This window comes from Mirounga leonina, unplaced genomic scaffold, assembly GCF_011800145.1.
Source record: "Mirounga leonina isolate KUSES-001 unplaced genomic scaffold, KU_Mleo_1.0 Mir_129, whole genome shotgun sequence".
In the NCBI taxonomy this organism is placed as follows: Eukaryota; Metazoa; Chordata; class Mammalia; order Carnivora; family Phocidae; genus Mirounga; species Mirounga leonina.
The window spans coordinates 46,449,392-46,465,081 of record NW_023270323.1 but is presented as its reverse complement, the minus strand read 5'-3'; the positions used below and the strand labels follow the sequence as shown (position 1 = coordinate 46,465,081).

The 15,690-nt window shown below is 37.6% G+C and overlaps 1 protein-coding gene across 5 annotated transcripts in view; it reads right to left on the bottom strand.

The window, feature by feature from the left end:
• Positions 1-15,690, bottom strand: part of ATP8A1 (ATPase phospholipid transporting 8A1) — a 218,574-nt gene that overhangs the window by 43,424 nt on the left and 159,460 nt on the right. For all 5 annotated transcript variants that reach the window (XM_035005058.1, XM_035005062.1, XM_035005059.1 and 2 more), the window contains 4 exons: positions 8,308-8,491; positions 8,108-8,218; positions 1,500-1,574; positions 1,273-1,395 (listed from right to left, as the gene is read on the bottom strand). In XM_035005058.1, the coding sequence (XP_034860949.1) occupies positions 1,273-1,395; positions 1,500-1,574; positions 8,108-8,218; positions 8,308-8,491 (493 nt within the window). The remainder of the gene's footprint in view (positions 1-1,272; positions 1,396-1,499; positions 1,575-8,107; positions 8,219-8,307; positions 8,492-15,690) is intronic.

Here is a 15,690-nt window from a genome sequence, read left to right as displayed (position 1 = left end):
AAACATTAAAAAATAAAAGCATAGATATTGCATCCTGTAACTACTAATTGTTTTAAGAGACCATTAAAAATACTTCTCAGAACCAACGGTCTAAGACACTTCTCAGCTTTTTTTTTTTTTTTTTTTTAATTAACCAAGTTCAGTTATTTAAAACAATGCGAACAAGTTGTGTGTGCACACCTGGACACACATGCACAGTGAGTTCAGGAAGACCTCGTCTCAGAAGACGAATAACATCCCGGCTATCAACCTGGCACTGTCATTTACAGCTTCGAGGCGCTGAAGCACCTGTCTGCTTTATTCTCTTGGTATACTGAGAATAAACATCATTTGAGAGCTTTGCAAATTAATAAACATTAAAAGTATCCTAACATTACGGTCCTAAATTCGAAGCACTGATTACATCTGATTATTAGAGACACGCTAATAAACATGCACTATATTAGATGGGAATAGTTCTGTGAAGGTGTATTATATTTGTTGCTTTTATTATAGTTTCAAAATGGCATCTGCCTTGCCTGGTATAAAATTAAATATTTTTTCTCTCTGAACAGAAACCTGAATGACTAACAAATGCCATTGGAAAGACTTCAGAATCTAAACTTGGAGGAAAATGAGATTTTTTTTTTGTTGGGATGAATGAATACCACGGACCCCAAGGGATGACAAATAGTCCATGATGTGTTATGTAGGATATAAACTTAGGATGTGATTTTAGATAAAATGTTAGATATTTTATCTTGTATTTAAAATTTTATGGCTTGGAAATACTGAGTATTATGACTAAATGAGTTACTGACCAGAGATTATAATGCAATCTAATATTCTAATAGGGTCAAAGTGATTTTGCAAAAGAGAAAATTAACAAAGAATGATATATGCCCCTCCCCACCCCCCCACCACTTTACACATGTAAAGACAGACCCTGTGGGTCCTGGATGGCTGACCCCTGCAAGGAGTGAGCCTTTCCCCACAACACTGCAAAGATAGAAAGTCTGAGGGCCAAAAGGACACTCGTGTCTGTCTTTCAGACCCAATTTACTGCTGCCTGGCAAATCCTAGTGAACTGTGGTTATGCATTAATTTTATAAGAAAACAAACAAATAAAAACCCTTCTGAGTCCACATCAGAACCTTCGGGAAAGATGACTTGCCACACTCAGAACCCTGGAGTTTGTTTCCATGGCTTTGGAAGACCAGATGCCCCATGGAATTCAAACAGTGAAGCGAGTCCCACTGCCCACCCCAAATGTGCCGGGCCAGTGTGTCCTACCTTGGTGTTGAAGTCCAGGGCATTCTGAGATGTTTTGTATAATTCAGGATACTTCAACATATTCTCTTTTCTGCATGATCTCTCAAATATTCCGAGAGTTAAAGGAGGCATTGCTGTAAACATCTAAAGGGCACACACTGGTCATTATTCCAAGCAGCCTAATGCAGGGTGAAACTTTATCTCAAAGTATTTAATAAAACAGGAATAATCAAATGTCTTAAACTTACCACATTATAAAGACCTATACACCATCTCTCAAAGAGGATCTGTCCAGAAAAGCCATTAACAAAGGCAAACCAGATCTAGGAAGAAAACAACCCCAAACCCCCCAAATTAGAACACAAAAAAACATAAATGCATTGCTTAGAATCCAAAAACTCAACTGCTGCATAACAGCAGTATTAACATGGGATTTTCACAACTTTCTTGAAAATGGCATTTCTTTGTTTTGCTTTCTAATTTGAAGGGATGCTTTCAGAAGGTATTTGTTATTTAAGTCAGAATTAGTTTCAGTCAAAAAGGAATATTAATAGGCAATCATACATTTAAAAAATTAAATATAACCTTATTTTCTAAAAGGCAGTTTAGGGAATATATTTTGTCCTTATATTTTTAGAGCTTTAATTCCTTTTTAAAATATTTATCTCTTGGTAATTAAAGAGAGAAATATATCTTGGTAATTAAAGAGATAAATATCTCTTGGTAAAGAGATAAGCTGTTGTTTTGATTATATAAAATAACACATTTGTTTAGAAAATGAAATGATTTCCTCTAATAATATAATCACAGTTTTCTTCTGTGTTGGCTACATTCATATTGGTCATTTATATACACTCACAAAGTTACCTTACTGGAAACTTAGTTTATATAGTGTCCTGTCGTGCTCCTTTCCTGCTGAACATTATATAAAATAAGTTTTCTTAAGTTGTTACATATCCCTTAAAATGAAACTAGTAGATGTACATCCTCTATAGAGTGACTATAACTATTTTGGGATATTTAGTTTGCTTTCAGTTTTTGCCATTATACATAATTCTGAACAAAATATTCTTGTACAGAAATCCTATACATCTCTATTTTCTAAGGATGGATTATTTTTTTTTGTAAATAAAAGCTTTATTAAGGTATAATTGGTATACAAAAGACTGCACACAGGTAATGTATACAATTTGCTAAGTTTGGACATACACGTACACTGGTGAAACTGTCACCATAATGAAGGTAATATACATTATCCATCACCTCCAAAAATTTTCTTGTGGCCCCTCCTTTTTAAGGATAAATTCTTAGAAGTAGAATGAATGGGTTAAAGTTTATAAACTTTTAAAATATTTCTTGATAATTATAGCCATCTGAAAGTGAAATTTGAATTTATATATTAAAAATACTTGGTCACTTGAATTTATGCCTTGATTAAGCATAAATCTTCATGTAATAAAGCATAATGTTCTTCTTAAAAACAGCAGCCTTAACTTTGGATACAAAATGAAAGGCAATATAAAAAAAACTTTCTCTAACATGTTTAAGACAAACGGAAAATTAAAGTGAATATTAGTAAATCAATAATACATAGATTGCTTTTAGAAAAGCAGACCTAAAATGTAATTAAAAATCAAGTTGATTTGGAAGAGTAAAAAGTCTAGCCCGACAAGGAGATTACGTAAACACACAAAACCAAAGCAAAACAACAACAACAAAACCTGTTGCAGGAAAGCAGTCTTGACATGCCAGTCAAGTGAATTTTTGAATCAGAGTTGCAGGGACTTTGCTACACTTCACGTTTCATTTAACCTCATTATGGAAGCATGAATTGCTACAAATTCACCATTTATCAATATGTACCCAGACTGGCCTCCCTATGAAGAGCTTCTGTACCCACATTGATCTTTTTCCTTTTTATAGTGGAAAGGAATGATTGAACATATATAAAAACGAGTGTCTGCTTCATGAGATGGAAAAGAAAACAAAGCAGCATAGCACATGAAAAATAAGTCCAAATTGTGTTAGGGTTGTAACACACATTACCAACAACAATAACAGAAGCATAGGAATCAGAGTCAAATCTGAAATTCTTGCTTGCTTTGCTCCATCTATTTACAGAAAAAAACTGAACATTTGCCCTAGACTAGGAGCCAGGTCATTCATTTGTGCATGCTTTAAAAGAACTTAGCATGTTTATATGAAGTTAGGTTTATTCCTTAGAGTGGTGCTGCTGACTTTTTTTTTTTTTTTTTTAAGCTTAAGTAGACACAAGGTGACAAGACGGGCTTTAATGCTCTCTATTGTGTTTTCACATTTGGCCTTTTTCAGATGTGGATTATGTAAATACATATTTGTGATACTCTGGGTGATAGTAATATTCTCCCTGAAGGGGACTGTGACTTATTGCAGCAATACACACCAAGAACCTCTTCGAGATATCTTAGAGTATGATGGAAATATGTGGAATTTTTAAACACAAAGTTTCAAATTATGGCCTCATTAGTCTATGAAGACATGGTCCAATCACTGTTGGTTGGAAAAAAAGATGCATACCAAATTATCTAATGGATAGGACTTGGTTCTAAAGTTTATAGTCATACATGTACCTGCAATCATCAATGCTATCCAATGAGAAAATTATGTTAAATTTGTGTGTGAGTAAACATTTGTAAATGTGAATGGTCTCTTAGCTTTGTGAACAGAATCCTTCAATATCGTACCCTACACCTTTATACAAATATTTTGGCATTCAAGTTTACATATTTTAAAGGAGAAAGAGAAGGTCTTTGATAGTGAAGAAGTCTATGGAAAGGCTGATTTCAAGCTAGTCTGATTTGTAGTTAAAAGATTTCTAATATTAGATTTCTAATATTCTAAAAATATTTCTAATATTAGAAACATAGCCTGTACTAAATGAAACAACACCTAAATGACTATAAGCACATAAAAGCCCCTCCTTTGACTCAACCAGAAGCATGGATGCAGAAAGAAAATACCAGTCTTTCTGGGGAGGTATGGAGATTATTTAAATTCACAAGAAATCCATATTCCAGCACAATGTGCTCGCAAAGTATCACCTCTTTGACTTTAATCAAAGCTTCTGGAACTTAGAAACACTACACTGTTTTGGGATCTTAGCAGAAAACCTGGATGAGACCAATCATTTGAAAAGAAAAGGTCCTATTTTGCTAGGAAGGAGTCAGATTATTTCAGAGGAAAAAAATCCCTTTAGAAAAGAGTCAGTGATTTCAATGAACACCTAGGGCTGCTGCTGGGCGGCCACCACAAGTAAGGATTTTATCCTGCACCTGCCAAATCTGTGTGTGCGTGTTTGGCTGTAATTTATGGCAATGGAGGAGCTAGACAGTGACGTTCCTGCCGGCTACAGCAACGGGAAAAGCACTTGTTGCCGATAATCTATGAAACCCGTAGCATTCCAGGCCATTCCTTTATTAGCAAAGAAACTTCAGACCTGCCTCTCCTGGTATTATTTTCTGAGTTCCACGTCCCGGCAGAGGCGTGGCAGTTAAAGCTTCACAGACATTTTCCTCATGGAGCATTTCTGCATGTTAAACAGCAGCTTACAAACAGTCAGTGAGTCCTCTGCTCCCACGCCTGATCAGCACAAAAAACTGAAAGGAGAGATTCGAGACTGGCAGTTGTCCTCACTAGAGACACCCAGCGATGTGTTCTCTGTCTATTCACTCATGGGAGTGACATGAGCCATTAACATCTGCAGAACTTGTTTTAGCTGGCAAACGTTGGGTATCTGGGAATTGATTTAAAAGGTCAATTCCTGTCCAAGACAGTTGAATTATATTCAAAATATATTTTTATAAAGTGCTAAAAGAAAAATACCTTAAAAAGGAGATTTCCCATAGAGTTTAGGACCTACTTCCTTTTCCATGCGTAAAGAATTTGATCAGTGCTAAATATCTCACGAAGAGGCTTTAAATTCAAAGCCAAGTGAAATTTAGGGCTAATCTACCACAAATCACATAACTCTGGATCTGAAACAGAGCATGCAGTTTTAGTCTTTCATGTGAGTTTAATATATTTTATTTCCCCCATTAGTACATAAGTTTTCATTGTTGATTGTCAAATAATCTAGGTTTTTAAAAAGCAACAAGTTGCGCACTCATTTCATTTCATAAAATTAAATTTTTTTAAGCAGATTTATTGCTGTCAGTGGCTTTAAACTTCTGGTATCTTCAAACGTATTTGTAAATAACTGTACAAACTGATACTCTTTTGAATATCAATGTTTGGGATGAGAAGAAAATACAATTAAGAAAAACTAGAACTATAGAGGGGATTGGGAATCAAAAATTATTATTTTAGAAAAGAACCACAAATTTACACATACAACAAAGAATGTATCTGTTTTTGGACCTTATAAGCTATTTTAGAAGTGCATTTTGCTTCAAAACACAGACTATTCCAGACAAAATTCAGCAGTAATGAACAATAAACTCATGGATTATCCTGTTTATGTCTCCAAGTACTTGATTATTTTACCTAATGGGTTGTAACCTAATTATAGCATTTTCGTGGACCAATAAATGAAACTGCCTGCATACTTTGAAATTAAGTTTCAAATTTTCCTAGCTTGTCTCATAAGAACTATGCTCAGTCAACATTTTAATAAGGAGATAAGCATTCTGACAGAGGCATAAAGAACGGCTGAACGAAACAGACAGCAGCTCCCAACTAACCATCAGTAGCGTAAATGTGAGATCCACGGATTTTCTCTTTGTTTATAGTGTTACTTCTCTAGTGTAAAGTACGAGATAGTCTTTCCGTTTGGCAAATGGTTAGTTGTGTCTCTCCTGACAGATGTGTAGGAAAAGCAGATTAGAGGGCAGGGTGGCATAAGCAGACGTGTGTGAGGGAGCCCTGGGCAGATTTACGAGGGTGTGGGCAGGTCCCCAGGCAGGAGTGGAAGACGGAGGGTTTTCTTAACAAGCTACGGGGCCCTTATCCCCATGCTGTGTGGAGCAGCAAGGAGAGCAAGAAGCTGATAACACCTACTAGAGTTTAAGTATTACAAATACAGCTTCTGATGATAAAATGGCTGTATGTTTAAAAAAAAAAGGTAAATAATTTCTCTATCATGTGCTGGTTAATCATCTAGTTCAATTTATCCACAAGTGTTGTGCTGTCCAGTATGGTAGCCATGGGCTACATAGGGCTCCTGAACACCTGAAATGTGATTAGTCCAAATTGAGATGTGCTGTTAGTGTAAGATACACACCAGATTTTAAAGACTTAGTACGAAGAATGCAAAATATTGCATTCATAATTTTGTTAAAGTGATTACAGGTCGAAATGATAATTCTGAATATACTAAGATAAAGAAAAGGTCATTTTAAAATTAAACCGGGCTTTAATTTTTACTTGTTGTTAATGTGGTTCCTAGAAAATTTAAAATGACACATATGGCTTATGTTATATTCTATTGGCAAGCTCCTGGAGGACAGGAACCATGCTTGATTTACTTTGTCGTTGCTGAACTAAGCCTGGTGTCTGGCACCCAGCAGGTGCTGCAAAAATGTTTATAAAACAGAATGCCGGGGCACCTGGGTGGCTCAGTCGATTGAGCATCTGCCTTCGGCTCAGGTCATGATCCCAGGGTTGTGGGATCGAGCCCCACATTGGGCTCCCTGTTCAGCAGGGACCCTGCTTCTCCCTCTGCCCCTCCCCCTGCTTGTGCTTGTGCTCTTTCTTGCTGTCAAATAAATAAAAATAAAAATCTTAAAAAAACCCAGAATGCCTCCTTTTAGAGGTGACATTCTTGACCTGGGTTAAGTTTTAATTTTAGTAATAATGTTCTATATGGTACCAGAAAAGGAATATAGAAATTTGTTGCCATACAGACATAGGAACTGAATGTTCTGATAATTTTTAGACAAATTCCTCATTATCTGAACTCTCGCTACCTACCAACCAACTCAGAAGCCAAACTGGTCTGGAAAGCAAGGCATACTTGTATATAGGTAAGTTTGAAACACAATACGTACTATGAGATGACCAATACGGGCAAAACTATGTGTGTATCCTTCCTGATTCTACCCCTTAGAATTGCTACCCTCAATTTTATGTCTGTCATTCCCTTAGTTTCTTTTTAGTTTTCCATGTGTGTATCCTTAAACAGTGTACTGCTTTCTCTAGTATGATCCTGAGCTTTATAAAAAAGGCTATGAAGTTTGTGCTCTTTTTTTTTTTTTTTTTTTTAAGATTTTATTTATTGGGTGCCTGGGTGGCTCAGCCGGTTAGGCATCTATCTTTGGCTCAGGTCATGATCCCAGAGTCCCGGGATCGAGCCCCACCTTGGGGGGGCGGTCCCTGCTCAGTAGAGAGCCTGTTTCTCCCTCTCCCCCCATGCTCATGCTTTCTCTCTTTTTCAAATTAATAAAACCTTTTATTTACTTATTTGACAGAGAGAGAGAGAAAGAGAGAGAGAGAGAGAGCACAACTTCGGGGAGGGGCAGAAGGAGAAGCAGGGTCCCCGCTGAGCAGGGAGCCGGACTCTGGGCTTGATCCCAGGACCCCGGGATCATGACCTGAGCTGAAGGTAGACACTTAACCAACTGAGCCACTCAGGTGCCCCAGTCTGTAGTCTCTTAAAAACTGAAAACATTACTTCATTAATTCTAATTCAACATATCTTACCAAAACAATGTAACATTTTTAGCCAGAAAATTTAAACATCCATCATTCTCTATGGCCAACAGACTTCAACATGTTTGGAAGTTATAAAACGTAGGCAAATGAAGGATTCACTAGAACAATGAGAACTTTTCTTTAAATATATATGCACCTGACAAGGATTTTAAGCTTAACCTGCGATTACCTCAATAATATAGAGGACTATATTCTTGTAGAAGCAGTACAAAATGCACTTGGAGACTCTGTTATAGTTCCAGGCACCATGCACCATCAATAAATTCTTCAAGTACTTGAACTAAAATAAAAGTAGAAAAGAATTAGTGTTTTTCTCTTCCTACTGTCAGCTGAGGACTCATGCTGTGTTCTGCAGAAATGCTGCTTTACCTGGGCTATGGAGTAATCGGAAGAATTGGCTGCCTGAAGGCCTTCATTGCCACTTATACCAACACCAACGTGTGCTGTCTGTATCATGCTGACGTCGTTGGCTCCATCACCGATTGCAAGCGTTATGACTTTGACTTGTTTCTTAACCATCTCAACAACTTCAGATTTTTGAAGAGGAGAAACCCTTAAACAGAACAAATTATCAATTACCTCTGCTTTCTGGGAAAAAAAAAAAAAAGGAATTTTGAAATGTCATTGTCTTGAAGGAGAAAAGCAGCAGAAGATCCAAAAGAAGAGTTCTGTGAAATACCATTATGGAAAAGTCTTAGGTTCGCAAACGCTCAGGTCTCCATTAACCTGGCTGCCGCTTTAAGGAAAAAGTCAAGTCTAAGACGCAAACCTCTAGGTGATAGGTAGAAGCCACAATGCCCTGTTAAATGCTATTTTACCAGAATGGTTGCATTAATTTGTTAAAGAAATAACACTGGAGTTTAGAAATTCCATTACTTCCTAACAAATAACATCGAAATTTCAGATTCTTCACTTGTGAATGAAAAAGGTCAGAATGGTAGTTTAAATACTATACGAATTAAATCCTATACTGTACCTGGAAGATAAAAGTTTTGAGCCTCTGGAAGCAGTTGTTAGATAATTTACTAGATATACATTTAAAACAGCTTAGAACTCAAATTAACAGTAGGGAATTGGCTAACCTCTTGACCTGTGCTCAAATACCATGATGAATCAACCAAAATAAACGCCAAATGCCTGATTACATAGTCCACGTGTCTCCATTTTCTTCCAAAGTTACTAACGGCCAAGTGGAATCAAGCAACCTTTTTTTTTTTTTAATTTTTTTTTTTTTTTTTAATTTGCGAGAGAGAATGAGAGAGAGCATGAGAGGGAGGAGGGTCAGAGGGAGAAGCAGACTCCCTGCCGAGCAGGGAGCCCGATGCGGGACTCGATCCCGGGACTCCAGGATCATGACCTGAGCTGAAGGCAGTTGCTTAACCAACTGAGCCACCCAGGCACCCTCAAGCAACCTTTTATACAGACGTGGATCAGGAACAGAGAACACCAGCATCTGTACTAAAATCATATTTGGTATTAACTTCGGATCAGTGTACCACAGACTTTTAAAAGCCACTCAAGAAATAAACCCCATGACAATGAGGGAAGGGTTCAAAGACAATACGCATCAGCGTCATCACTATATCATCCACAATTACTGCCAATTAAAAGAGGAAAACTAAACAGTGAACTGAGTCAGTGAACTATGAAAACAGTAATTAAATACGAAGAAACAACTAACACACACCATATTAGTGGTCAAGAAAAATAACTCATTTAATTCTTTATCAAGATGAAGTGGAATAGGTGTCTAATACATATCTGCTGGAACGTCTAGTAAGTCATTTATTACTCTACATAAGAAAGGAGACCATTACTCTGAAAGACGACATCTTGCAATTTTCCTGATTATTTCCTTAGGAATAATTCCTAGCACAGATAGGTAGCTTTAGGAGGCCTTTCTGCCCTTCTGAAAGCCTTCCATCAGGGCAGCCCGGTTTTCATTTCAAGTTTGAGAATCATTACATGAGACTGTGAGTTACTTGCATAGTGAACCAGTCTCCTCATCTTTGTATTGCTGGTGCTGATCCAGAATAGGTACTCAATAAATGGTTGCTATATGAAAGAATTATGTTTAGGGCGCCTGGGTGGCTCAGTTGGTTAAGCGACTGCCTTCGGCTCAGGTCATGATCCTGGAGTCCCGGGATCAAGTCCCACGTCGGGCTCCCTGCTCGGCAGGGAGTCTGCTTCTCTCTCTGACCCTCCCCCCTCTCATGCTCTCTCTCTATCTCATTCTCTCTCTCAAATAAATAAATAAAACCTTTTTTTTTTTTTTTAAAAGAAAGAATTATGTTTAATTCTTTCTTTGGATTTCCTTTCAGAATCTGGCAACAGCACAAAATGACCCAACTGTGAACACAGCAAGCGAATGGGTGTGAGTAGCAGCCATTATGGGCTTTTTCACGGTTGGCCCCCATTTTTCTTTGAAGCAATTTTCCTTTCATTTTCACATTTTATTTAATTTTTCTTACCAGGCTAATATAAATTGGTAAGCCTGCTGGCTCTAGGCCAATGTTTTAGACATGGACTAGAGGTGACATTTAGTAAATGTCAAAAAAGAATGCTCACCAAGAAATGATCTAAACAGCAAATGGGAAATGGACATGAAAAGAGAGAAGCATTTGAAAACATTCATCAAATTCCCTTCACAATTTAACAGGCTCACAATGTACATAATTGTGAAGTCACACCATGGGATTGATGGAGCTAGAAAACAGTGGTATTTTTTTTTTCATCAGCTGAATGTGTAATAAAGGAGAAATCTCTGCATGGTGAGTTAGTTAATAGTAGTGATTTAAAGCAACATCAGGAAAGAGCTGGACTCAACTCTGTTTTCTTTCTTCATGGCTATTACAACCAACCACTATTTTCTCTGCCTGACACTACAATTTTCAATGCCCCCAAATTAAAATTGGCTGAGGACTTCCACCAACTTTGTGAGTGTGGTTAACTCAGGTGTTAAAAACGGACTATTAATCCCCTTGGCAAGAACAATGCGTGTGTGTGTGTGTGTGTGTGTGTTTTAAAGGTGATGCTACAGTGGGAGGCCTCCCCAAGGTTACACTGCAACTGTTACTAGCAGGAGCATCAATAAGCTAACAGCAGACAATGGGCTTGGAAGAAGATTCAAGAGACTGCGGAAGCCTTCGTATCTGATGTGTTTGACATAGCAGTTGGTTGCTTAAAAAAGATGTCTGATTTAAGTGGGGATTCATAAAAAGTAAAATATACATACATAAAACATTTAACTCATAAACATACAAACTTGTGCTATAGAGCAAAGAACCTACTTTGCACAGGGGTCGGCTTTTTGAGATTCTGCATATTTTTTTTTGGCAGAAGTCTCACTCATGAGGCGCAATCCATGGTTGGTTCCATTCAAGTGGAAATCAGAATATAATGATGCCTCCACCTCAGTTTATTGTTTTCTTACACTCTAGATTAAAAGCAATTTTTTAAAACAACTCAAATAGTCTCCCTAGAGCGTTATACCTAGTTTTCCTAGCAACAATTTTGACTGATGCTTAGTAAGCAAGCACCAAGTCAACTCATGAAAAGTGTTCTTCCAGCTCTGGGGGTGATGTGTTGTGGGCCCCAACAGCATGTCTTAGGGAGGGGAATGTGGTTCAAGGGGACTCAGGTTAGTCAAGCTGAAATCAGTTGAAAAGATCTATTGTTTTTACAGCAACCATTTAAAAAAATTTTCCTTGCTATAAGGGGGTGCCTGGGTGGCTCAGTCCTTAAGCAGCTGCCTTCAGCTCGGGTCATGATCTCAGGGTCCTGGGATTGAGTCCCGCATCAGGCTCCTTGCTCACTGGGGAGTCTGCTTCTCCCTCTCCCCCTGCTCATGCTCTCTCTCTCTCAAATAAATAAAATCTTTGAAAAATATATTAATTTGGATTGCCCACCAAAATGTATCTTTTTTTATAAAGGTAGATACCTATTCCTATCTCTATATATGTATCTGAATTGAAAAGAAAATGAAAAGAAAGGACACATGGGGTCAGTAAGGGGTTTTGAGTGAAAGTGGGATCAGAGATGACCCGGAGGTTTCAAATGTGAGTGACAGAGAAAATAATGGTCTAAACGTTAATAGAAAAGGCAGGAAGGTTTATAGAGGAAAATTCTCAGGGAAGTTCTAGACCCTTGGAAGTTGAGAGAGCAGTGGGATATCCTAGCAGCATCATTAAGTATACTGAATGAAGAGTCAGAACTAAGCTTAGAAAAAAATGCAGAGCTGGGGATGTGCATTCAGGCCATTTACTCACTCATCAAGTGATCCTTTAGTACGTGATGAAATTTCTATGGAAGAATATAAAGAGGAGAAAGGAGAAGAAAGTACAAGATCTTAGGATCTTCCTTCTGCCCCTAAAAGTTATTAATTTAAGAACTTTTATTGAACTACTGTACCAGGAGTTGATATTATGAGCCTATATATAGGACAGTGGTCTCTCTATGGACTCTTGCTCCAAGGAGACATAAGTGGCAGAGAGAGACAGAAATCTCTCCTGCATGGCACAAGGTCCAGCTACATTTCTCTGTCTAGGGAGCCTTGCCTACAGGAATGGTGCACTCCCACCTGGCAAGCATGTCTACTTAAGAAGGCCTAGAGTGCTTCCCCTTTCTAGCTCTGCTCTTTTGTGACCTTGCTCTTAGAGTGGTAAGACCTATGGCCTCCATCTCTTTCCATTCTTGGTATCTGATTGGAGCCCACATGGGCACTGACTCTCTTCCCTTTTCTTGTGACTCTGGGTGAGGAAGGACTGGAACTTCCTTAGGCTGTAAGGAAACCAGCTTGCCTTTCCTTTCATCCCTCTCTCCCTCCTGGGAATTCTCTCCTATGTGGATGGGTTTCACCAAAGACTTCTCTCTCCTCTTACAAATACCTAGTGGAAGATGAAACGAGTGGTAGTGCTGGCTACTGATAGAAATGGAAATAAAATCCTGAAGATGCCAGGAGCTAAAGAAGTGTGGTAAATTTGAGGGTCACGCTTAGTAAAAATCTATGAGAAACCTTTGGGGGAAACATGAAGTAGTGGATACCTGTCAGAAGGTAAATGGTGTAGAAGGAAAGAGTGGTGTGCCAGGGGCCATAGATAAACACACAGGCAGGGAAAGCTTTTCAGCTGTACTGTTCACTCCCAGTGGTGCCTTGTGTGAGCCCAGGCTGACCAGTGTCAGGGAGGTGAGAGTGGGCTAGGTGGAGCAAAGGGGCTCCTCTCTCACTGTAACTGAAAACTTTGATGTAGGCATGGAGCTTGTGGAAACTCAGACTCCCCCAAATAACATCCTTGAAAGACTTCCCCAATTTCAGGAGTATCCCCAGTGCCCTAAAAATAAGACCCCAGGAAAATTCCCACTTCATATCTAGAAACAGGAAAGTTAGAGCTTTCTAGTCAACCTCAGGCCATGGAGCCAGGCAGTGACAGGTAACAATGACATGGGTGTGTTAACAAAGCCTTCAATGTTACCTTACCTAGGTAATTCCACCAAAATTTGGCTGCCTCTAACAAGAGCAATACTGGGCAAAAGAACAAGGGGAAAACAGGGATTCGTGAAGCTCAGACTGAGCCCTGTCTCCAACTCTACCTCAAGTTCGGATGTAGCTGTCACCTTTCTCCCAAAGGACTTTACTGCCATTAGGGAAAATAAGGAAAAATATCTCCCAGGGAAAACAAGAGAAGATCATGAGTACAAAAGAAATTACAATGACTTATAAGAAAGTAGAGTTAGTAAAAACAGATACAACAAGAATTTTTAAAAGATACAAACAAACAAACAAACCAAAAAACCTTGGCAAGATTTGGGAAGATACTGAAAACATGAAACCAGAACAAGCAGTTATAATGAAGAACTGAAAATAAGTAATATAAAAATATAACTGCTACAATAAAAAGGCCAATAGTAAACTGAATAGTAATAATAGGGCCTGGAAGTTCAAATTAAAAAAACTGTCTCAATTAAATGTTTCATTTAATTAGGAAATTAAATGAAAATGAAAGATTGTAAGAAAAATGAAAAGAAATGGAAAAATATAGGTGTCTATTCATAATGGGAGTTCTAATAAGAGAATAAAGAGGGACAGAATGAAACAGAATAATTTTCTAGAATTAAAGAAAAACACGTTCTTCTATTAAAAAGGATTGCACAGTCCCAAGAAGAAATATAAGAAAAAGGTACTTACTCCTAGACACATTATGGTTAAAATAAGATTAAGAAAAATTTCTAAAGGTTTCTAGAGAGAAAAAGCAGATTACTTACAAAAGAAATAAGATCTGACTGAACTGGATGCATACACAAAATTACTTTAAAATCTTCAGTTCTTGTCTCCTTATGGAGGGGGGCAGAGAAAGAAAGACATACTGATACATACAGACATTAAGCAAAAATATGGTTATCAAAACCTTAGAAATAACCAGACACAGAATATAGATTGTAAAGCTTGCAAACCAGTAGAATATAATCTGATTTAGACAGTGGAAGGTAGGAGAAGAAACAAAAAAGCATAAATAAATTAAAAACTCAAAATAAGATCAAAGAAATGAGGCCAACATAGTAATAATTATAATAAATATAAATGGGTTAAATTCACTGACTGAAAGAGATTCTCAGATTAGATTAAAACAAAAAGATCCACCAATATATGTTGTCTAAGAGATGTACTTTAAAATAAGAACTAATAGAACACTTATTTGCTCACTATGTTTTAAGCTCTCCACTTGTTTTAATTCATTCAATTCTTAGAAGAACCCTAGAAGAGATAGGTTACTATTATTGTCATTTTGCAAATGAAGACATTGAGGCACAGAAAAATTATATAACTTAAGGCAAAAGAGCAAGTAAGTGGTGAAGCCAGGATTCAACCCTAAGCAGTGTGGATTTAGAGACAGTATTGAACATAAGGGTTTAGGAAAAAGAAAAAGACAAGGCACATACAAAACAAAGGAAAGCCAGGTTAGCATTATTAATATAAGAAAATAGAATTCAGGCCATAGGAAAAGCCATGATGTCAGAGAGAATCTTTATGTATGATTTCTCACCAGAAATATTCAATTAGGCCATATAAAAGAAAATTTGATAGATTTCTAAGAGTCACATAATTTTTAATAATAGCTACCAATGCACTGAATACACATATTAACCCATTTATTCCTCACAATTCTATAAGAGCAATTATTTTTTTCTGTTTATCCAACCATTTATTTGTAAACTGTTGAAATCAGCAAAATGAATGATAAAATACAAATGTATAAGCTGAGAAGTGTAAGACAGAAATCCTTTAAAAGAAATTCTGAAGAGTCCAGTTAAGAGCAATTATTATTTTATTTTTATTTTTAAAGATTTTATTTATTTGACAGAGAGAGACACAGTGAGAGAGGGAACACAAGCAGGGAAAGTGGCAGAGGGAGAGGGAGAAGCAGGCTTCCTGCTGAGCAGGGAGCCCGATGCGGGGTTCGATCCCAGGACTCCGGGATCATGACCTGAGCCAAAGGCAGACGAAGAGCAATTATTTTTAACTCTGTTTCAAGAATGAAGAAACTAAAGCTGGAGATGTTAGACAACACACGGCTCAGCTAACAAGAAGAGGCAGGGCTTGGACTTAGATTCTGGAAAGTCTGGCCCCAGAGCCTGAGTGCTAAAGTATACAGTATCACAAGCAGAGAGAAAAGGGTAGATTGCTTAGTAAAATGGTACTGGGAGAATTTGCTATGTAGAAATGAGTAACATCAGATCCCTTCTTCCTAAGATATA